The sequence below is a fragment of the Camellia sinensis genome, chromosome 3 (genome assembly GCF_055761805.1).
Source record: "Camellia sinensis isolate YWXY chromosome 3, ASM5576180v1, whole genome shotgun sequence".
Classification (NCBI taxonomy): Eukaryota; Viridiplantae; Streptophyta; class Magnoliopsida; order Ericales; family Theaceae; genus Camellia; species Camellia sinensis.
Genome location: NC_138963.1, coordinates 170303220 through 170325552, shown reverse-complemented (window position 1 = coordinate 170325552; position 22333 = coordinate 170303220). Strand labels below are relative to the sequence as shown.

Here is a 22333-nt window from a genome sequence, read left to right as displayed (position 1 = left end):
TTATGTAACCGAGCGAGCTCAAGCCGAGCTCGAGTTTATTAAATATTTGACGAGCTGAACTCGAGCTCAATTATTTAAGCTTGACTTGAGATCGAGCTCAACTACTTCTTAACAAACAGGCTTGAACACTCAAAAGTTCGACTCGGCTCGTTTGTAATCCTAACTGTAACTTTTGAGTGGTGGTAGCAAATAAGGCCTTAACTCAACTTGTTAAGTTAGAATAATGCTGCAAATGAATCGACTTGTTTATAAATTTGACTAGATTTAATAAGGGTTTCAGTTTATTAAGTAAATAAATAAATGAGTTTAACCTAGACTAACAAAAGAGTTTAACCTACACTTTTTAGGCACATTTAGTAAACAAATCGAACTCGAGCCCGGTCGGTTCATTTATTTATTATTTACATAATATGATAAATATGTTATATATATATCAAATAATGTGAAAATATGTATAAATAATAGGATAATTATGTTAAATAATATTAAAAACTTTCATTATCAAGTTTCAAGTGAAACTGTAGCTGGATTAATTATCGAGCCAAGCTTGAGCCTCACAAAACTAGGCTCGACTCAGTTCATTTACGGCCTTAGGTTAGGCAATCTAAGCATAACCTTTTTAACATTGCGCAATCTGTTAAATCAAATTGGATGAAAAGATTTCTATCAATTCTGAAGAATAAAAGAGATTATTGTTTTGCACTTTCTAACTTGAAACCTGCCTTCTCATAAATAGTTTTTTCACTTTATTTAATTATTTTTTTTAATAAGTAGTTTTTTCGCTTCAGGCTCATAGAAGCCAAAGACCTTGCAAAATTTTCACATACAATGTTTTTATTGACCTGTAATAGAAGACTTCACTTTTACAATGCTACAGAAAATCTATACAAGATAGTACAATGTTATGTCATGGCGGTTAAGTTTGCATAATCTGTTTCTGAAAACTTTTCAAAAACTAGTTTAGTGAAAATATATTAAAAAAAAAACTCATTAAGTTTTTTTTGTGTTTATTTTTGTGAAATTAATTTGTAATATTTTTGAAAAAATTTCATAAATAGATTTTGAAAACTTAACCAAATAGGTACTTGGGACTAAAAGTCAAAATAGTGTTTGGTTAGTGCCAAATTCGAGTGAATTCTATAACAAATCCAGAACTCTTATCATCAAGTGAAATGCAATAATACAGCAAACATAGAAAAAAAATATAAAAAAATATAAAAATCAATGAATCAAACTACATGACTTTGAGGAAGAATTCAACTTAGAGGAGGCATAATCAAGCGCTACACAAACCATCAAAAATTGAATAAAAAAAAAATGAACGAAAAATGAATGGAACTACATGACTTTGGGAATTGACTATTTTAGTTATTTTTTTTGACTTTTTATTAAAAACATACAAAAAAAGTAAAGAGAAGAGTTGCCTATGTGGCTTCTTGACTATTGTCTATTGCCAAAACAACAATAATCATACTTTCTTGAACATAACAAGTTTTAGATTGATGAAAGCAAATATTGCTTAAGAAAGTGAAAAAAAGTGTTCAGGCAAATGGATGTACAACAATGAAGCAAAAATCTAACTTGTAATCGGAGCCAGTAATAATATTTCAATTAGCAAAAATCTAAACAAGCCAAGAGTTCCAAAAAATGAAGAATAAAAAGTAGAGTATTTCAATATTGCAAGAACATTTTTAGAGGCAAATTGCGCAACTAGCACCAACTTCAGTAATAAACTGCACAGTTTTAAAAGAGTGAACAAGGAAAAGCTTATGATATCTAATTTTTCTGTAATCGAAACAATTGCTGGTAGGAAACATCAAGACATAAATAGTCATGAAGAAAATCTGAATAGCAATTCGATAGAACAAGAACACAATCCATAAAGCTGCACGAATTAAAATTTACGTATGCCAGTGTGCTCATCTAAAAAATATAATACTAGGGAAAATTTACAGTGCCCTCCATGAATTTTACAAGAAAGCTTGTAATAGTGATCAGAAACCACTTACAATCTTTTTTATTACTAGAAGAGGCTGATTGCAATCAAACTATATGTCACAAAAAAGGAACTTATACTGCACCAGAACATCTTTTCTTCTACTTGTAACAGAAATCTTCAGTTACGGCTGGCGACATATTGCGTGCCATGTTGATGCATCCAAGAAGTTCGTAAGAACCAATGCAAGGGACGAAATTTTGTACATAGTGTCAAACACTAAGCTTTGATCAACCTGATTTTCTGCACTCATACAAACTGTAAGATTTTCCTGTTTCCGTTTGATTTATACAGAGTTGTTTTTTGGATATTTGTTTCTGTTCTGTTTCAACACTGTCATAGAATCACAAAATAATGTTTGTGTTTTTCTTTCTAATCCAGATTTTGGTTTTCAGTTTTCAGCTTCAAAGAGTTTTTGTGTTTTGGTTTCTGGTTTATACAAAACACAGTTGTATTTCTTATTTGTTTTAATTTTGTTTTAAACATTACAACAACACACAAACAGTAGTGTTTTTCTTCCAACAGCTTTATAGTTGTTGAATATCTAGAGGAGCTGTTTCCTGTTTATTTTGGGTTGCTATGTACTGGGGGTGTTTGTTTAGTTAGTATTATCTTGGGGATTTTGTGTTTTATAGAGGGAGTTTTAGTTGGTGTCATGCCAACTTGCTTTTGTTTGTTCTCTTGGCCTTGGTTATTGTGATTGGCAGGTGGTATGTTCCAATAATGCTAATGAGCTTAGCTTTTTATTGATATAAGTTTGTCATCTTTTGCGGCATCAATAAAATTTCACCTTTTTCCAATTTTTTTTAAAAAAAAAAAAAACATAGAGGTTTCATGGGAAAAAAAAATGTTTAGAACTCACTATTGTTGAAGAAGAATTGGTTCACATAATGCTTTCTGTTACAAGAATTCGGATACATTTGTTGGGTGTGGATATTAGTCTAAGTATCGGACAAATCTAATTTTTATTTCCCAACCCCAAAAAGATTTTACTACCACGCAACAAAATTTCATACTTTTTTAAATACAATTTTCATTAGGCTCTATTTGTTTTGACATAAATATTTTACATATTTTCCATTGTTTCATTGAACCAAAAGTAAGTAAAACATTTTTTAGGAAAAATATTTTTGGTCATAATCTCCCAAAATGATTTGCCATTAAAGAATTTGTAAGTTGATTTTTAGGAAGTTTACTTCCAACTAGGCCCTTCAAGCACATTAATCTTTTCAAAGATAAAATGGTGACTCTTCATTGATTTCTATCCACGTGACGAGAAATTTTTGGTTTTAAAGTGTCAACCATTTTTTTTATTTATTTCAATTTAGAAGAAAAATATTTTCGAGTATAAAATATTTTACATCAAAACGAATGGAACCTTAACTATTGTCCAGTTGTCCACGGACATGTTCATATGCCATCCTAAGTAGTATTTCACCAATTTCTAGTAGTGTATGCAACACAACTTTCAAGATCTAACTAGCCTTATGACAAATGTAGACAAAATTAATGAAAAAAATGTTTAAGACCCCCCTAAAATGTTTAGAATAGTTTATTCCCAACATGGGTTGTTATTATAAGCCGTTGATTTATTTTAGGTTGTGTTTGAATCAATGATTTGATGAGGAATTTGAAAAGGAAAATGAAAATGGGACAACAAAATTAGTTTCTATTTCATTTTACTTTTAGTCCTTCCTATTTCATTTCCTTTTATAAATTCCTCGTCAAATTCTTAATCCAAATATAGTCTTAGAAATCAATCAACTAAGATCTAACCTCCTACCACCTTTTAAGGATGATATTATGGGCATAAAAAAGAATTAATAAATAAATTAAGATCATATAAAATGAAAGCAGAAGTGCATACCTGATTGAGCGAGGAGGAGGCAGCAATCTTGTTATTGATACACGAAATATTCAAACATTTGACCTTTTTTTTCTATCAAGCAAAGAGAGAGAGAAGCGGTTGAGTGAAAATTATTAATAAATAAAGGTGAATGGAATGAAAAATGATATACAACTCATTTTCTATACTCAATGATGTATAAGTCAAATAATTGACTGATAATTAAAGAAAATATCGGAGAAAGAGTTGTCTTAATATTCTAATAAATTGTCATATTATTAAGTTTAAAAAATAAGTTTAATTTTGATGCCAAAATAGCATCACCCTTAATAAATAGAGGTCACCAATCTAGGATATAGGAATTTTTACAACTCAGTTAAATGTCACTCTATGATTGACTAAGAGATTAACTACGTATTTGAAAACTTAATTATTTTAGGTAACTTGTGTATTTTTTTAAAATTAAATGTTTGTTTAAAAATATATAATTTAATTTTAGCAATTTTTGAACGATCCATAATTGTTTTTTTTTTTTTTTTTTGCATGATTAAATTGTTTCACAATTGTATTGCACAATTAGTATCAATTAAAATTTTACATATGTTTGGCAATATTGTTTGTCGTAGAAATATTGGATAAATTCACTAAAGATATATATACATAAAAAAAATCATTTTTTAAATTTATTTTTAGTAAAAAAAAAATTATTTTTTATTTTTAGATTTTTTCACAAATATTTTCATTTTTAGGTGCATCTAAAGTGTTTTTTTTAAAAAAAAATTTGACTAAAATATCAAAAAGTTTCTAAAGACCAAAAAATGAAATAAAAAAATTAATGAGATAAAAAAACTCAAACATATTTTACAAAAATTAAACCAAATAAACTAAATTTTTTAACAAAATTCTACGGCACACAATGTTGTTTAATGTATGTAAGTTTTATAGCGTGTTAGCAAATACCTGACTAGAAAGGTAAGAAGATTTCTGACTACCAAATGATATAAAACAGAGAGTAATGTTGTGTTGGAGCGAGAGTGCGTTGATCAAAGCTGAGTTCAGAATCCGTATGTAGTAAGGGGATGCGAGCAATCTTATGCCAGTCTTGTCCTTCCTCCCTTAGGCAACGAGGCTTCAACAATGGACACTCCAAGATTTCCAGCAGAAAGAGGGAGGTTGGAAGCCCTTCTTCCGGCAAGGATTGGAGTTGAGGGCACCCCGCAATCATCATGTTTTTGAGAGAGCCAAGATGTTGAAGGCCCCTGTTGTTCAGCGATTTGAGATTTGGTAGGTCTTTGATCTCGAGCCATATGAGAGTCGAGGGCAACAGACCCTCCTCCGGAAACGACTCTAGCACATCTTCTACATATTCACCCGAGATTAAAAAGTATGCAAGAGAAGGGTGTCTTTGCAAACCCCACCCTCTCCTCTGAGCCACAAGTTTCGCACAATTCCTGATTTCAAGACTATGTAAGCTGGAGGGCAGACCCCCTTCCGGAAATGACTCAAGTCCTGGGCAGTTCCATATACGCAATGATTGAAGAGATGTGAGGCTATGCATTCGATCGGGCAACGACTTGAGTTTCTTGCAGTTCAAGAGATAAAACGTTTTCAGATTGGGAGCGATTAACACTTGTTGCGAAAAAGATTCCATATTAGAGCACCCATCCAAGCAAAGCCATTCGAGTGATGCGGAATTTTGGAATCCAAGCCTGTTTAGAGTCAAAAGAGTCTCAAAATTTCTACAGTCTTTGATTCTTAGAGATTGAAGCTTCGGAAACAATTCTAGTGGCAGGGATGGGAGAGAATCACAGGTTTCCAAGGACAAATATTCCAGGGATGTGTAGCAGTTCTCCATCTCCTCAGATAGTGGGAAAACTAGTTTCGGACAGGCACGAACGGACAAACGTTTAAGGCGACTGTTGAGACGCATCACTCTCTCCGGCAAAAAACATATAGCCCTACAATCAATGATTGTAAGGCCTGTAAGCATGGGCGGCAACCTTGTGTCTGGAAATAACAATAGGTCTGGACATTGCACTATCATCAACTCCTTCAGATTTATTAAGGTATATAGTTCGGGTGTCAGTTCCTTCAAACTTGCAGATGAAATTTCCAAATTTACAAGAGAAGACAAACCTTCCCATCCCAATTCTACACTATCGCATCCCCACAATACTAATTGATTTGCAGCACATGTCCTAGGAAGTGAAGCCATAAGCCCTGGGCAGTCCCCAATCTCAACTCTCACCCAAGATGGAATGTGTTTGGGTAAGCCTCCAATCAGCTTCGGACAGTTGGTTACCCGAAGCTCTTTAAGCCCAGAGAACTCTCCATCACCCAATATATACCATTCCTCCCAATCCAACATTTTGAAAAAACTAAGAGTCTCTAGAGATTGAAATGGTTTGCTTAAAGAACAATCTCCGTAGAATTCATGGCCCACCTTTGTTATTCTCGGCATCCCTGAAATGGTAAGATGTTTCAGAGAGGACAGCTGACCGAGTGACGGCAAGAAAAAGCAGTCCTCACAATCCTGCAGACATAAAGACACCATGTTACAGAATGATTGATCTCCTAACCATTCCGGAAATCTTGTGCCTCGATACCCGTTTACCTCTAGGTGTTTTAAGTTTGTATGAGGTTGTAGTTTGTCAAGTAAATCTCTTTCACTTTCTGAATCATTAGGAATTCCAATATTCCAGCTCAGCACCAATGTTTCTAGTAACTTTTTCTCCTTCAGCTTTGCTTCCATTGCATCCATGGAACTTGTTATATTTTGCAAACAGGAAATGGAGAGACTTCCACTAAGATGATGAAACTCCTTCAACTCATTTATACCTGACCCACTACACTTTCCCACTACAAAAGCAGTTAATGTTTGGAGATCTTTTAATCGACTCATTTGCATTGGCATCTCCCTTAACTTATCAGTTCCACTGATATCAAGATGACGCAAGAAAATTAATTTTCCAATCTCTGTTGGCAAGGTAGTAAGATTATAGCAATCAATTAGTAGCAATGTTTGTAAATTACACAGGTCACAAACAGATTCTGGCAATTGTTGGATTTTTGTGTAAGAGAGATCCAAATAGCGTAGATGCACCAAATTGCCAATTGAATGAGGCAATTCGAAAATCCGATAATGTGGCAAAGACAACACCCTTAAGCAAATTAGTCTCGACAAAATAACATCCAAAACCATTTTACTCAACCAGTTCCAAGCATATCTACGTCCTAAAGGTAGGAACGTCCTTAAAAACTTAGCCTCATTGATTACCTTGAATCTTTGAAAGTCATCAAACATGCCTCTAGCATATGAGAAATGGCGTACTTTGTCAGCAATAATGTGTGGTTTGTCATTCTCCAACCTCAAACAAAAATCTCCAGACACAGATTGAGCTAAATCATTAACAAGATCATGCATGACGAAAAAAGATGCTTTAGCACTTTGCTGAAATAATGACACTGACAGCAATTCATTGAAGCATTCATAGCCTACTTCTTCCATTGTTGTGTTACTTCTTGGCTTCACAAAACCTTCTGCAATCCATAATAGAACTAATTCCCCTATTTTAAATTCATAATCTTTGGGAAATATGGAACAATAAGCAAAACATCTCTTTACATGTGGAGGGAGATAACGATAGCTTAATCTTAATGCTGGAAGAATGTTATCCTCTGGCAAATCCCATATGGCACTTTTCAATACATTATTCCAATCCTCAGCATCCCGTTTCGAGCGCAAAAGACCCGCCAATGTTTTGGCAGCTAAAGGCAAACCTTTACATTTTTTCACGATCTCTTTGCCAATATTTTCAAGGTTTGGATGTGAATTGAAATCTTCCTTCTCAAATGCATATTTGGCAAACAATTTCCAGCAATCTTCAAATGGTAATTCCTGCAAACGATGAATATGAACAGTTTTCATGACAGATGCAACTCTGTCTTTGCGTGTTGTAACAATAATCCTACTCCCATGTGTGCCATATCTAAAAGGCTGACTCAAGCTTTCCCAGTGACCATAGTTCTCATTCCAAACATCGTCTAGGACGATAAAATATTTCTTCCCACTCAACAACTCCTTTAGCTTGACTTGAATCACATCTAGGTTCTTGGCATCACAAGCCTGTCCAGTAACTGCCTCAAGAATTGATCTAGTAACGCTTAGAACATCAAATTCTTCAGAGACACAAACCCATGCTTTCATTTTAAAGTGATCAACCACTCTATCATCATTATATAAAAGTTGAGCAAGGGTGGTCTTGCCCACCCCGCCCATCCCCACTATTGCAATCACACCTATCTCATTACCACCACCTGAGTCATCATCGGAGAGCAGCACCTTCATTACATCCTCCTTGTCAAAATCCCTTCCATAAACACCAGATTCATCGACCAAAGAAGAGGTTTGGGACTTGTGAAACCAGTTATTATGTCCACGAACTTCTCTCAAACCAAGGACATCTTTCTTTTGTGCAAAATATTCCAAGTCATGAATGATCTTCTCTAACCTGGACTCTATCCCCGCATCAAATAAACTAGCAGTAGTAGAGACAGAGGATGTCAAGGTCAGAGGGATTAAACTTAGTACCTGGCTTAGGCGGCTGTGGCTGCTAGTGCTGCTGCTGCTTTGGTAGTCGGCTTCGGACTTGGAGCGCAAAGCTTCGGTAGCAATTTCATCTACTATATCATCTGCGTGGTAGATGACATCTTTAAGCTCTTCCACCCACTCTTTCACAGCTGGGTTAGTGATTTGCTTGTTCTCTGCATCATTCAGCACAGCTTTAAGTCCCAACAATGATAGCTTGAGCTTCTTGTGGAGGAGGGGGACTCTATCGCCATGCTTTTTTCCACGGAAGAAGTTGATGACCACAGGAGAGGCCAACCGATCAAGCAACACTTGAAGAGTAGCAGAGAGAAATGCTCCCCCAACCAATGCCTCGGCCATGTTTTTCTTCTCTTTTCCTTGCAAAGTATGTAAAGAGGTTATGATCGAAGAGGAAGGAAAACAGAGGCCTCTGCAATTTCTTTCAAGATTGAGGAATGAGAGAGCAATGTGAATTCCATCACATAATTCTTGACTTTAAGGTAAATTACACTCACACCACTTATCCAGAGGCTTGAAAAAAAAAAATACATTAAATGTTACAATTTGAATATAATTATATATATATATATATATTTTTTGAGATTATGATTGACATAATACTTAAATATCTTTTTATTAATAATATATTAGTTATATGGATAAAAAAATAATAATATTGTCAATATATAATTTACCTTGTTTATTTTTGTGTGTTCATACCCACTCAAACAGAGGCATAGACTCACTTCGTTAGAGGACGGCGAGTTTATTGAAGATGTATCTCAGTAGAGCTGGTGGTCTGTATCAGATCTATTCATAACCCGTCTAAAATGCCCACAGCCCACATGCAACTAGTATTCAGTTTTTACACGTATGCCATCCCTTCAGCAGTAATGTCTATCATGCCACATTTTTGTTAATGGACAATCAAGTCACGTTTTAAGTTAGATGGGTTATTAATAAAAAAATAATTAATGAAGAAATTATTAATATATAAATTATTAATAAGGAGATTAGGTAGAAGTATTTTTATTTTGAAAATATAGTGTTGAAAATGATTAGTGATAGGATTGTTAAATTATTTTTTTTTAAATTAAAAAAAATAATTTTTATATTAAAAATATTTTCAAAAAATATATAAAATTTTCTTTATACAGTTGCAATTGCCCCCCCTCAACAAAAAAAAAAAAAAAAAAAAATTGTTCTAGTCAACCGAATGGACATCCGGAAAGAATTCAGGCGGACGTCCCCTCACTGTTTTCCTAATTCCACACTTTTCCCAACCAAGTTAATCCCCTTACGAAGGTGGATTAGTAAGCCGCTCACACTATCAAGTGGCTCTTCAAATCATCATCAAAGATGCTGGGGGTGAGACCCACAACCATCCTACTCCAGTCCAGCCGCTCACGCAGCCAAACAAACGGGGCTTGAGAGTATTTGGGGTGGCTGTTAAAACAGATTATAAATTATAATTGGGCGAATTACACTAGCCTGTGTTTGGCAAGGGCTTTTTCAGGCTTTTTTGGCTATTTTAGCCACAAAAAACAAAATAGGCTATTTTAGCCATAACAAACAAAACATCACATCCAACCTATAATCATTACATTCTTCTCTCACAAAAAAAGTCAAAAAAGCCAAAAAGCCAAAAAGCCCTTCCCAAACCAAGCTTTTTAGCCCAGGCTAAAATAGCCAAAAAAGCCAAAAAACCAAAAAGCCAACCCACTTCTCAAACGGAGGCTAATAGTTTCTATAGCTTGGGGCATGTGTCACTTTGGTCCGTGATTTTTTAATTGTGATATATTTGATCATAAATTTTAAAACTTGTTCTAAATAAGGATAATGTGAGACACCATTGCTTAATTTCAATGGCAAAATCATCAATTTGATAAAATATAAATTAATTTGACAAAAATAAACGTCAAAAAAATATTTTTGAATTTTAAAAAATTATTTCTACCTACTAAAGATAAAATTATGTAAAATTGATAAATCTTTTAGACATTTTTTTTTTACCAAATTAATTTTTATTATGTGTTTAGATGATGATCATATAATGGGTGGTTGTTTTTATTTTCATTAAATTAGTTTTTATTTTTTCAAAAGTCAAATATGGTGACAATTTTGATATCATTGTTAAACCAATTCATTAAATCAAAAAATCTAAAACTAAAAACATTTCATATATTAAATATATCGATTACACATTAAAATACTAAGAACCTCCCCGTTACATGATCATCACTCAAACACATAATAAAAATTAATTTGGTAAAAATATTAAATAAATAAATGTTTAAAAAATTTATCAATTTTACATAATTTTATTTTTGGTAGGTAGAAATAATTTTAAAAATTTTAAAAATATTTTGTTGACATTTATTTTTGCCAAATTAGTTTATATTTTATCCAATTGATGATTTTGCCCTTGAAATTAAGTAATGATATCTTTAATTGTCCTTATTTAAAATAATATTCAAAATTCATGATCAAATGTTTCACAATTGAAAAGTCAAAAAGCAAAGTGACACGAGCTCCAAACGATAGTCAAAAAGCAAAGTGACACGAGCCCCAAACGATAGGGACTGTTAGTGTAATTCGCCCATTAAAATTTAACAGATTATAAATTATAACTTTAATAAGAAATTGTTAATTTATTTGGTATAACTGCTGGATTATAAATTTAAGTTGTTGAATAGTATTTGGTAAATAAACTATTAAATAGCTTTTTAAATTGAAATAAGTTATTAGAATAAAAAAATGTTTAAAATAAATTTAACCAAACAGTCTAAAATAATTTTTCTAAAGCTAAAATCTATAAGTTGAGCAAAATAAGTCACATCAAACACCCCCAATGAACTATGAGATAATTAAAGGACAAATTACACCGTGGTCCCTACGCTTTGTCGTTTATATTATTTTGGTCTCTTCACTTTTAATTGACTCAATTTTAACTATAAATTTTAAATTTTGTGTCAATTTAGTTCAATTAATAATGTCGTTAATGTTTTTTAGGGAAATAATTACTAAATTGGTTGAGGTTAACTCACTAAATTTAATAAATTTATAATTTTACTATAAAAAAATGACACATTCTACTTATATGCATATTTTTCATAAACAAATGTTAAGAGCTGTAATCAATTGGATCAAATTGAAATAAATTCATAAATTCAAGATCAAAATCGAGCCAATTCAAATTATAAGGGCTAAAATAACATAGGGACCTAAGTATAAAGACTATGTCACAATTTATCCATAATTAAATTAAGTTAATAAATAATTTTTATTTGTAATTCTAGTTAGCATTACATTATTGACTTTTCTAAATTTGTACACTACATCTACATCGTAAGAAAACAGGAAGCACATTAAAAAAAAAAAAATTTTGACAGACAAATTTTTCTTACAAGTTGATATGATATTGATATGACATGCAATAACAAAATAATGACATTTGAAATGGACTCAATAAAATTTATCAATAATAGAATAAACTCAATAAATTTTTCTTACAAGTTGATATGATATGACATACAATAAGAAAATATTGATATTTGAAATGGACTCGTTAAAATTTATTAATAATAGAATAAACTCAATTGACACAGCAATTTATAAATTAAGTTGGTATGAAAATTTGATTGTACAGTATTACTCTTTTTAACGTGCAATTATGGCGAAAAATATTTTTTTTGAAAACATTTTCATGTGTTTTGTTGTTACAAAATAATAAGTGGATTGGGGATGATCAGTTTGATCCTATTAGTATTGGGTGAGTACAGAAGCTCTGATAGCTTTCAAGAGATGTTAATCGCAGACAGGATGTGTGTCGCCTTTGAATGGCTAGCTTAGTTTTTTGTTTTCTTTTCCTTGTAACCCCAAAAAACAAAAAAGTGTATACGCTATTCTTTATAAATAGCACTGATTTGGTTGCATAAATTTATATACATGCATCTCTATTTGGTAAAATGCCACAGCAAAATGAATATGCATATAGGACAAAATGAACTTACCTGGAATGCAAATCCAAACCCAGATAGGTTCGCAACCAGTAGAGACTCTTTCACTAAATCTACCGCTCTGCTAATCATGATTCAATTTTGGGAAACAAAGTTGCATTGCAAGATCCAAGTCCAGATGGAACAGTAGTATTGGTGAGTCTACAGTCAGTTGAGACTCTTTTTACCAAATCATCTGCTAATAAAGATTCATTCTCCACATCATGTGCTACCTTGATTGATTCCCCACTGCTGCTTCAAAAATCAATTTCTAGAGTCACTTTTTCAAAAAAATATAAGATATAGAGAAGCAGAACATTGAACCAGAATTCAAGTTTTCACCTCAGGCTATATAGGAATACAACCGGGGGCAGTGCATGAAAACGTATACATTTCCATCTTAATTTGTTAGATGAACAAAATACATGACTTCAATTTAACCATATAAAAGGTTCTGAATGTCACGAGCCAAATGAGATTCTTTTCCACAACAGATGCTCGATAAAAAAAAAAAAAACCCGCATATTGTACGCAATGGACACCGAGCTGAAAGAGATATACATTTTCTGAGTTTAAACATTCACATGCTTCACCTCTAGAAACACTACTTTTTGCGTCTGCCTCACCAAATTCACTACCTAGCATTCTGAAAGACCTCATAGTCCCAACCCATCTGAAATCAATGGGATCTTTAATTAGTTTTAAGTAACAGCCCTGGTGAATCAGAAAGGTCCAGACCTTTGGCATTATACTAGTGATACAATCAAGAAACTCCCTTGATGTGTCCTCAAATACTACATTTCAAGCTTGATTAAAAGCAAAGTTTGTTTCAAACTTATTTACCAATGCATAGTTACAGCATTTATAACCAGGGAAATGTGAAAGCTCTGCAATAGTTAATCCCCGTTTCGCTAACAATTTCCACACACAGCTTCTAGCAACATTAAGGACTTCCCTGTGCTTGCGCAGAAATTTGCAACAGATGCAATTACAGAAGATTCAGATAGAAATATATGATTGGTTGCACCTGCAAGCATCAAGGAGTATGCAGCACTGGTTCTACTCATATCGAAAGCTTCCAGCTGGCGTTCATCCATTTCAGGATTCAGAGCCAACAAGTAACTTGCACTGGTTTTATAGGCAGATGCCAGTGTGGTGTAGGCACTCAAAGAGAGATGGTGGAGGGGATGCAACCAAAATTGTTGCTTTGATTTTTCTTCTTTTGGTTCAAACTGCCCATCAAGGAGACCATGAATAAGCAAGTTCTCAAGCTTCTCACAGCAAGAATTGGGATTAACAAATGTCAAATATTCAGTTATGGCATCATCTACATAGTCCGTCTCAGAACTCAAGTTGGCACAACTGCAACTGACTGCAGAAATTTCCTATCCAACAAAACCATCAATGTGTTAATGCTAATTCACAAAGTTCAGTTAAAGGTTTTGGGAATAGTAACATTCTCGCTTGAAAGAAAAATGTGAAGCTCAACATATTGACTCAAAAGAATATGGTTACTACCATGCTAGGCACTAGAAAATTCAACAAAAATGTTTTTATCCCAATAGAAAAAGTTACTCAAACAGAAACTAAAAGTAGAGATGAACAAAAATAAAAGTACTGAGTCACTTGTGATTTAAATAAAGACTTTTCCTAGATTGATATAGAAAAGAATTTCCAATACCATCCGAGTATTGAGAGGAAAATTCAATTGTATTAAGGATATGACTAGCAGGAACAAAATAGTGACTGGAGGCAAAAGATATTTTAAAAAAAAAATTAAATGAAAAACTAGCAAAGGAATTGAAATGTTAAAAAATTTCAACAGTTTAGATAATTTTCAGATTGAAATACGTCATGGAGCAAACAGAAAATGAAAGGTTTGCTACCATAATACGTTTGTCAGCTTGAAATGATGAGGCACAAAGTCTGAAAAGAAGAACAAGAGTTTGAACGAGGAAAATAAAATAAATAATAATAATAATAAATTATGAGATGGGTCACACACTCACAAAAGATGGATCTTCATCAACAATTTTAGTTTCACAGAATTCTCACCTGCAAAGTATGATCCACATAAGTTGAGGGCCATGCATTACATCACCGACAGGAACAAAAAAAGCAATACTTCAACCATAACTCTAATTGCCTCATCGCTTGGTGAAAAAAGAAAAACAAAATTGGCATATGAAAACATTCTGGATGATTGAACCTAGATAGATATGAAACTGAAAATGCATTAGGAAATCATTAAGTCTAATAAGAAGGATCTAAATAGTTCTAAAAGCTGATTTTGTTCCTGGCCACTCATACTAGTATTACAAGATTCACTGTCCATATTCATCAAGGCAATGCATCATTCTTCATGACATGGAAGGACAGGCATGCACTTGCGTAAGGTAGTGTCTACATAGCCAGTGGAGAATGTAGCCAAGTCATGCATAAGACTATCAGATGGATCATTATAAGGCATCATGATAAACATAATCATTCTTAACTAGCTGCATTGGTGTGTGCGACTGACTTCCCATGCATATTGCAATGCCATTATGCTATTATCCTATTACTATCAAATGTCCTAATGCAAATTAGAATTAGTTATAAAACAACACAAATTTAAGTGGACCATGTCAAAAGAAAATATTTTTTGAATTTTAGAAAGAAAAAAAGAAAAAGAAAAAGAAAAAGAAAAAAAGAACTAGTTTGACAAAAATAAATATCAAAAATACATTTTTGAATTTTTTAAAATTATTTAATATTTTCCTCACAAACCTAAATTTTTTTTTTTTTTTTTTTCAATTTGAAAATTTTGTTTTTGGAAAACCTAACTAAACATATTTTAAATACTTGGAGGGCAAAATTGTCTTTTTACCAGCTAATCCGGAGGAGGGCTTATCTACGGACTGTGTATCCCACCCTCCCCCAGGACAAGATAGTCCCATATATGGGGGACTAACAGTCCAGTCACACTATTAGTCTGGCCTATAATTTTTCAACCAAACAACGGACTAATTGGTATGATGGACATGGTGTCCAATCCCCCCTTCCAATCAAACACCCCCTCAGTGTGTGTATCTAAAATCAAATAGCTTATGTGTTTATCCGTAATGGATTATTATGTATATACATGTGTGTGTTGCCATAATATGCGAGTTGGATTATGTAACCTCTATGACTGAAGTACCAAAATTCTTCATTCTTTAAAATTCTATCTTAAATTACATAACCAAACTAAGAAAACTAACCTCTATTTATTTATTATTTAGAATCTCCAAATTTTATACAAATACTTTTATTGAAGAAAAGAACTATTAGGTCAGGTAGTTAGCCCCAAGTTAGGTACTGAACAATTGATCAGATGGTTAGTTGAGTTGTTAGGAGTCGGTTTTCAAGTCTATATTTATAAATCAATGTCTCTGTAACAGATACAAAAGAAATCAACAATAAATCCCTTGTTTTCATCTTATTCTTCAAGACTGATTTGTCAAGTTCTGTCGAGAACTACGAATTAAGCCCGGCATATTTCAAGTTCCTGAATAACTCTAGACTGTTAAAATATGATAAATCTTCTTTACCAAAAAAGAAGTCTAAAATTTTTTCCAAATCCCAAGTTACAAATTACATCTAAGTGAATAATACCTGAATCCAAAATTTGTGACTATCGAATTATTTGGGGTAAACTATATAAGTACAATTTTTATCTTTTTATATTTTTTGAGTCACATCACCGCTCTAATTTTTTACATCTTTTCATAAAAAATTAAAAAATACAGTTATTTAGATAATTCTAAACAACCCCTTCCACACTGAAAGAAAATAATAACAATAGTTATACATTTTTATGGAATTTAATAGGGAGAAGACCAAAAGACCTTAGGTTGCAACAAGTCAGTGTAAGCAACAGCAGATACCTCCTCACCCTTGTTACTGGGAGGGCTTGATACTTGCAACAATTATTCTGGGACCACTGCATCATAATAATTAACACAAAAACTGAACTATACTGAATTTGAAAGACAAGTTCATTCATTCCTCTTTTTTGGACAAAATATTAACAATGAATTTACCTTGTGTTGAATCACATTTTTGACAATCACCATTTTCCATCATTTCAATTCCATTACTGCTGCTACAGACCATTCCAAAGCCAAGCCGTCTCGCATCCTTCTCGCCATCCCTAATCCTCGCCAAAACGACGCCGTCGTCTTCTTTTTTTTTTGGGTAATTTAAATTTTTTGGGTAACCGTCGTCTTCTTCGTTCAGGGAAGACATCAATTTATCGCGATTGCTCATCAAACTGCCGATTCTGTCAAACTGGTCGCTTTGGCGGGAAATGAGGTTGAGGAGCTCGAAGCGGCGGACAGAGAGAAAGCGAAGGGAGCGAGTTAGGTCTTGGCCAATGCTGATGTCTTGGCTCCTTCTCATCTCCATTTTTTTACTTTCCTTCCTATTACTGAACTTTGAAGAAATGCCAGATTGAAGCCACCCGTTTGGATCCGATGATTGGAAAGAGGAAAACAAAAAGGCTCTCCTTCCATTCACATTAAAAATAAAAATAAAAAAAGAAAAAAGAAAAAAGAAACACTATGCACACACCCTTGAAAATGTGTCTATCATACTCCTATTTATAATTAATGAAAAAGATGACATACTTTCTGAATTATAATTTTTTAAAAAAATGATATAACTAAATATAATATAAGACATAATTAAAGAATTAATAAGTCACAACTAAATAAGAAAATTAATCATAATTGTAAAAAAAATGATATAAGTAAAAGTGCATATGGTGCATGTTTATGTTAGAATTTCCCTAAAAATAAAAACATAATAATATAGATATGGATAGTGGGCTCTATATAGGGATGTAAATTTGACCCAGCAGGGGCTCAGATCGGCCCACTATTGGCCATGCAAGCTCTCACCAAAATTCAAGTTGGACCGGGTCGGTCCACTTGCATAAAATTGCGGCCAGTGCCCAAGCGTGGGGGGTACTCGAGCGGGCTTAGAACCATGCTTGAGGTTGGGGGCGAACTTGGGCTGGACCTAATCATTTTTTATTTTATTTTTACCAAAATTTTATTTTTTTTCACAAAAAAATGTGTGGAGATAGTGGTTTGGAAATACTCCCGAGTTCAGTCAAACGTCCCTGATCCTTTGATCGTTACCTAAAAAAGGAATGAACACTCTGGTCGAGGGTGTCGAAATTAGCATTCCGACGGACAAATCAGTATTCTCTCTAGTTAACTTTTATTTCAAGTTATGTTAGCTATTCTCACATATCTCTTTTTTGTTGACGTTCCTCTTTTTATACTACTTCTGGGCTCAAGAATCGGACCAACTCTTAATCTCGTACATTGTTGCTCACTCGGCCTTCCAATTGTATGTTGGTCCCTGGTTACGGCCATATTGGTTTACTCTTAATCTCGCACATTCATATATTCAGCTTTATGAACTCCCGTGTCACCGCCGAATTTATCAAAATTATTGACTTTCTTTGGCTAACGTTATTCGGCCTCCACAATTGCCCCCCGAACATCCGACTAACTCCAATTAGTCGGCATGTTTGGCTTATGGGTGGAAATTCAAAAATACAACGCTCGCACTCCTTCCAATACCGAAGTGTTAGAAATACAACGCTCGCACTCCTTCCAATACCGAAGTGTCAGAATGACCTCGGTTTAGAAATCATTATAACTTCCAGCCCCTTCGTACGCGTTGCTCATTTAATGCGATATGAAACCACGCTGCCCCCTTCGAATATTTTTTGAATATGTAAGGCTTTTTGGTTGTCTCACAGCCCTTCTCATTCACTTCATGACCTCTACAATTTCCATCTGCTCCCCACTGCCTTTCTCTCTCTAACTTGTAAGTTCCTCTCTTCTTTGCATTTCTTCCTCATTCCAGCTCCCATTTTCTCGTTTATTTTTAATTTAGCGCACATTCTATTCCGATTCAAATGGCGAAACATTTGAAAGCTCTTCTTTTTGTGAACTGCGTCTCCGCCTTTCGATGCCATTTTTCGATTCCAGATGACGTCCATCTGTCACTCGTGGCAGACAGCGTAGTTGACATGGAGAAGACTGATGCGAGTACAATCATTTTTCCCCTCCTATCAATCACTGAGGGCGGTGTCTGTTTCTCCCTTCACCCGTTTCTGAGGTCCGTTCTTCGCTATTGGGGTCTACTCCCTTCACAGCCAAACATAAACTTTTACCGAATCATTATGGACATAATAGAATTAAATTGCCAACTTAGGATTAATCTAGGAATCCTTGCTATTCGACATTGTTATACCTTGGCGAAATCATCTGGTCGGCAGGGACGCTACTTTCTCAGAGCCAAGGACACTGATCACCATCTGGTAACTATGCTTAACAGCTTTGGTAAGCGTGTTGATGACGTCATGATCGTTGTCCAAGGCAACTGGAAATTCAACGAAGGCAAAGATCGCCTAGATCCTATGCCTAGACCAAATGGCGAACTAGGTGGCTGTATAGTCCCATTTCTTTGTGCATTTGTTATACGTTTATTCGGCTTAGATTCCATGTACTTACCATTTTATTCGTGCAGGTAATGATTTGAAGAAAGTACTTATCTCGGCCGACGATACTGTGCTTAAGCAAATCAAAACCGCGCTCCAATTCTTCGGCCATCCAAACCTCCAAAAGCAAGGGCGGGCCGCCCACGTGCTATTGCGATATGAACCAATGTACGTTACTTTTTCGGCTACAGATCATATTCTGATTTCAAAAGGCAAACAGCATCTTAGGGCACTCATTTTCCCAAATTTCAAGAACCTTAGGGATATTGGTCTTGAAGTTTTGGATTCAGAGCAGGTCACTAAACAAGTCGCTGAACAAGTCGTTGAACAGCCGAATCAGTCTAACTTGGATGGATCTGAGGGTTGTCTAGGGGAGGAAGTTGACGCAGCTCTTGATTTGGCCTTTGAGGAAGCCGGCTTCAACATTCCATCCATTTCAGGCCGAGTTGACACATTGTTAGATGACGATATTTTCACCAACTTAGGAGACCTTCCCGTCACAGATCCTGAGAACATGGCTAGGGAGTCACTCGCACTGATGGCCAGAAGAAAAAATGCCAAGAAAATAGCAGCCCGAAGGAGGGCTGAAGCCGCCAAATATGAACCCCTCCCACCTGATCCTGTTGGGATTGAGTCTTCTCCGCCTGCTCCTGTTGAGGAAATGGAGCAAATTGTTGTGGCCGAATCGGTCATTGAACAATCGGACGACCTGGTGGCCAAACAGAGGGGGGAGAAATGTCCCGCCGAGATAGAGGCCGACTCTTTTGAAAACTTAACTGATAAACGGCCACGCATAGAAGAGTCGCAAGACTTGGCGGCGCCGTTTATCATACAACCTAGAATAAAGAACGTGCCGGTTGCTGCAGATGCGTCTGCTCTGAAGGATGCTGCCGTGGCACTAAACGTGGCCTTGTCGATTTCCTTGTCGATTGATAGGGCAGCGTTCCATGTAGAGCCGGATGTGGTGTTGATAGCACTAGCCGCTCAGTTGGCAATATTGGTACGTAACTGACTTGAAAAATATTTCATTTCTTTTTTATGCTGGCAATCTTACCAATCTTTTGTTTCAGGCGACGAGCAGGATCGCAAAAATCGGCCACCGTCACTATGACTCCATCGAGCAAATATGCTTACTCAAAGCCGAAATCAAAACTGAAAAGGGTAAGGCTAAAGAGGCATTGGCTGAATTGGCAGTGGGCTCTCTTAGAGCCGACTCCGAGACGAGAAAAGCGGAGGAAGAGCGAGCAAGGGTCAGTGCTGAGGAAGAGAAGGCCAAATGCTCTGATCTATTCAGGATGGCCGTCGAAGAGAGGGCGAACATGAGTGATGATGCGCTCAAGTTGGCAAGGGGGTGATTACCAAACTAGAGGCCGATTTGGAGGAATCGAAAAAGGCAAAAGAAATCGCCGACTCCGAGATTTCCAAGGCATTCGAAGCCAAAGAAAATGTGGCCTTGGAAAAATATGTGGAGGAAGTATCCAAGTTTGAAAATCCGGGCTTCAAACACGGCTGGCTTAAAGCCCTGACTGCCACTAATGTGACATTGGAGCAATGAATTCCATACGAGCAGCTAGAGGTTGAGCTGTTGGAGTCTGACCCTAAAGAATGAGTAGTGTTAATGTAATTTTGCTTTTTGTTTGGTATTTTCTGTACGTAGTTTTTGTAGATTTTTGCTTATTTATTTTGTTTAGAAGTCAATTATAGGCAATTTTCATGTGTAAAATGACGACTGTTTGTACTCAATTTATTAATGAAAATTGCCTTTTTGTCTATCTTCTGCATGTGCTAATTAATATCTAAGTAGGGCGATGTAATGGAATTCGGCGATAACTTAATTAAAATTAATGGCCAACACAATGTAAGGAAATGTAACACAATTCGGTAACCCACGGAACATTTGACTATAACATAATCTGCCGAATTAAATATACAGCTCAATGCCAACCTCGATTGGCCAAGTGGGGTAATGTATTGTAATTCGGCTATAACATTATATACTGAATATAATGGTATATTTTCCCTTGCCCTATTTGGACATGTCGTTCGAAAGCGGAATAAACATATGGCTTGTGCCAATTTGAATGTCATTTATGAGCCGAATAAAACATACGGCTTGCAACTTCACATTCTGTTGAATAAAATTTGCCAATCAGATAGGGAATTGTAGTTTGTAACTATATTTATAAATAGATGTCGAATATATTAATAAATCTGCCATTGCCCCAGCTGATCAATGAACATAACCGCCGAATATGTATGTGTAGTTCATGGATTCGGTGGGGCACAGTAACTTGTCGGCGAAATGCATTAAATGTAGGCCGAATAGATTAATAAATCTGTCCTTGCCCCAGCTAATCAATGAACATAACCGCCGAATATGTATAGTTCATGGAGTGGGTGGGACACAGTAATTATTCGGTGAAATGCATTGAAGCGATCGCTTTGGGAACGCTGTACTCGTAATTAATAAGCGGAGTGGGGGCTAGGCACGTGCGGGTTCTGTGCTATCAATAAATAGATGTTACTCAAATTCAACAAAGGTCGAGAGGGAAAAAAGCGTTGTGTCAAACTGAGGAAATTTGTATGTTAAGAAGAATATTCTTTAACAACAGAGGGGAGGACAGGGCAATAGTTGAACTGGACTTAGAAATGAATCAAGGAGGTGGCGAACCTGCGTGAACGGGTAACAGGACGTCGGAGGAGCGTGAGAGGCGTCGCTCCCCCCATCGTCGAAGTAGGTCTCCAATAGGGAGCGGGGTAGAGATGTCACCCATAAAGGAAAGGCAGTAACGAGGGAGCTTCTCCCATTCGTGAAATGAAACCAGCAGGCCACCATACCCGTTGAGTTTTTCAATTTTCATTGGGAATAAACCAATGATTGAAGCAGATTTAATTATCCGCGATCAAAACGTTGCAGCCGAGTTTGCTCGACAGATTTTTCTGCCCGAAGTCCAGCAATCAATGGTCAGTCGGCTTGATTACGAAATTTTTCGGAAGGGAGTCCATAGAGCGGTGAAGGGACTATGCACCTCTTACGAAATCGGCATGCGCCTTTGTGCCGCGTGAAGAGAGATAGAGAAGAAAGAAGGCCGCATTCAGAGTTTGGAACAACGCGCAGAGAAAGCCGAGAACGAACTGAAAAAAGCTAAGGCTTCCGAAACGCAGTCGGCGAGTCAAACGAACCTGATTGTGGCGGAAATAGTAAACCAACGTCTTCTGGATCATGCGATTGCCAACCGAGATACGGCAAGCGTGTTCGGAAGAGAAGCAATAAGAACGAAGGCCTACGAACAAGGTTTTTTGACGGTCAAAAAATTGGTATTGAAAAGACGAAGAAAAGGTTAGCTGAAGATGTCTGTCGGTG

The 22333-nt window shown here is 35.4% G+C and overlaps 1 protein-coding gene and 1 pseudogene across 9 annotated transcripts; both read right to left on the bottom strand.

Moving 5' to 3' along the window:
* Nucleotides 1-1830: 1830 nt before the first annotated feature.
* Nucleotides 1831-12686, bottom strand: LOC114323592 (putative disease resistance RPP13-like protein 1 pseudogene; annotated as a pseudogene). 2 transcript variants are annotated; one of them, XR_014364753.1, is made up of 4 exons: nucleotides 12444-12686; nucleotides 4803-8807; nucleotides 3864-3935; nucleotides 1831-2239 (listed from the first exon to the last, which is right to left on the bottom strand). The product of XR_014364753.1 is annotated as a putative disease resistance RPP13-like protein 1 pseudogene, transcript variant X2 (transcript). The 2 variants fall into 2 exon arrangements; XR_014364752.1 differs by lacking the exon at nucleotides 12444-12686 and having other exon boundaries at nucleotides 4803-9592.
* Nucleotides 12687-12931: 245 nt separating this feature from the next.
* On the bottom strand, nucleotides 12932-17002 carry LOC114259169 (uncharacterized). 7 transcript variants are annotated; one of them, XM_082921386.1, is made up of 5 exons: nucleotides 16682-17002; nucleotides 16493-16636; nucleotides 14438-14483; nucleotides 14315-14354; nucleotides 12932-13813 (listed from the first exon to the last, which is right to left on the bottom strand). In XM_082921386.1, the coding sequence occupies exons 1-5, from the start codon at nucleotides 16854-16856 to the stop codon at nucleotides 13340-13342; spliced, it is 879 nt and encodes a 292-aa protein (XP_082777512.1). In that variant the 5' UTR covers nucleotides 16857-17002; the 3' UTR covers nucleotides 12932-13339. The 7 variants fall into 7 exon arrangements, 2 of the variants coding, with proteins under 2 accessions (XP_082777512.1, XP_028054969.2); XM_028199168.2 differs by having other exon boundaries at nucleotides 16493-17002; XR_014364755.1 differs by lacking the exon at nucleotides 14315-14354 and adding an exon at nucleotides 16298-16392 and having other exon boundaries at nucleotides 13651-13813; nucleotides 14438-14637; nucleotides 16493-17002.
* Nucleotides 17003-22333: the final 5331 nt, after the last annotated feature.

What these genes read in the sequence shown, in the direction of transcription:
- LOC114259169 (XM_028199168.2), bottom strand. Translation starts at nt 16,856, where the DNA reads ATGGAGATGAGAAGGAGCCAAGACATCAGCATTGGCCAAGACCTAACT. An exon ending in AAAATGTGATTCAACACAAG is followed by an intron (nt 14,484 to 16,492) that starts GTAAATTCATTG and finishes CATACTTTGCAG; the next exon opens with GTGAGAATTCTGTGAAACTA. An exon ending in AAGCTGACAAACGTATTATG is followed by an intron (nt 13,814 to 14,314) that starts GTAGCAAACCTT and finishes TTTGTTGGATAG; the next exon opens with GAAATTTCTGCAGTCAGTTG.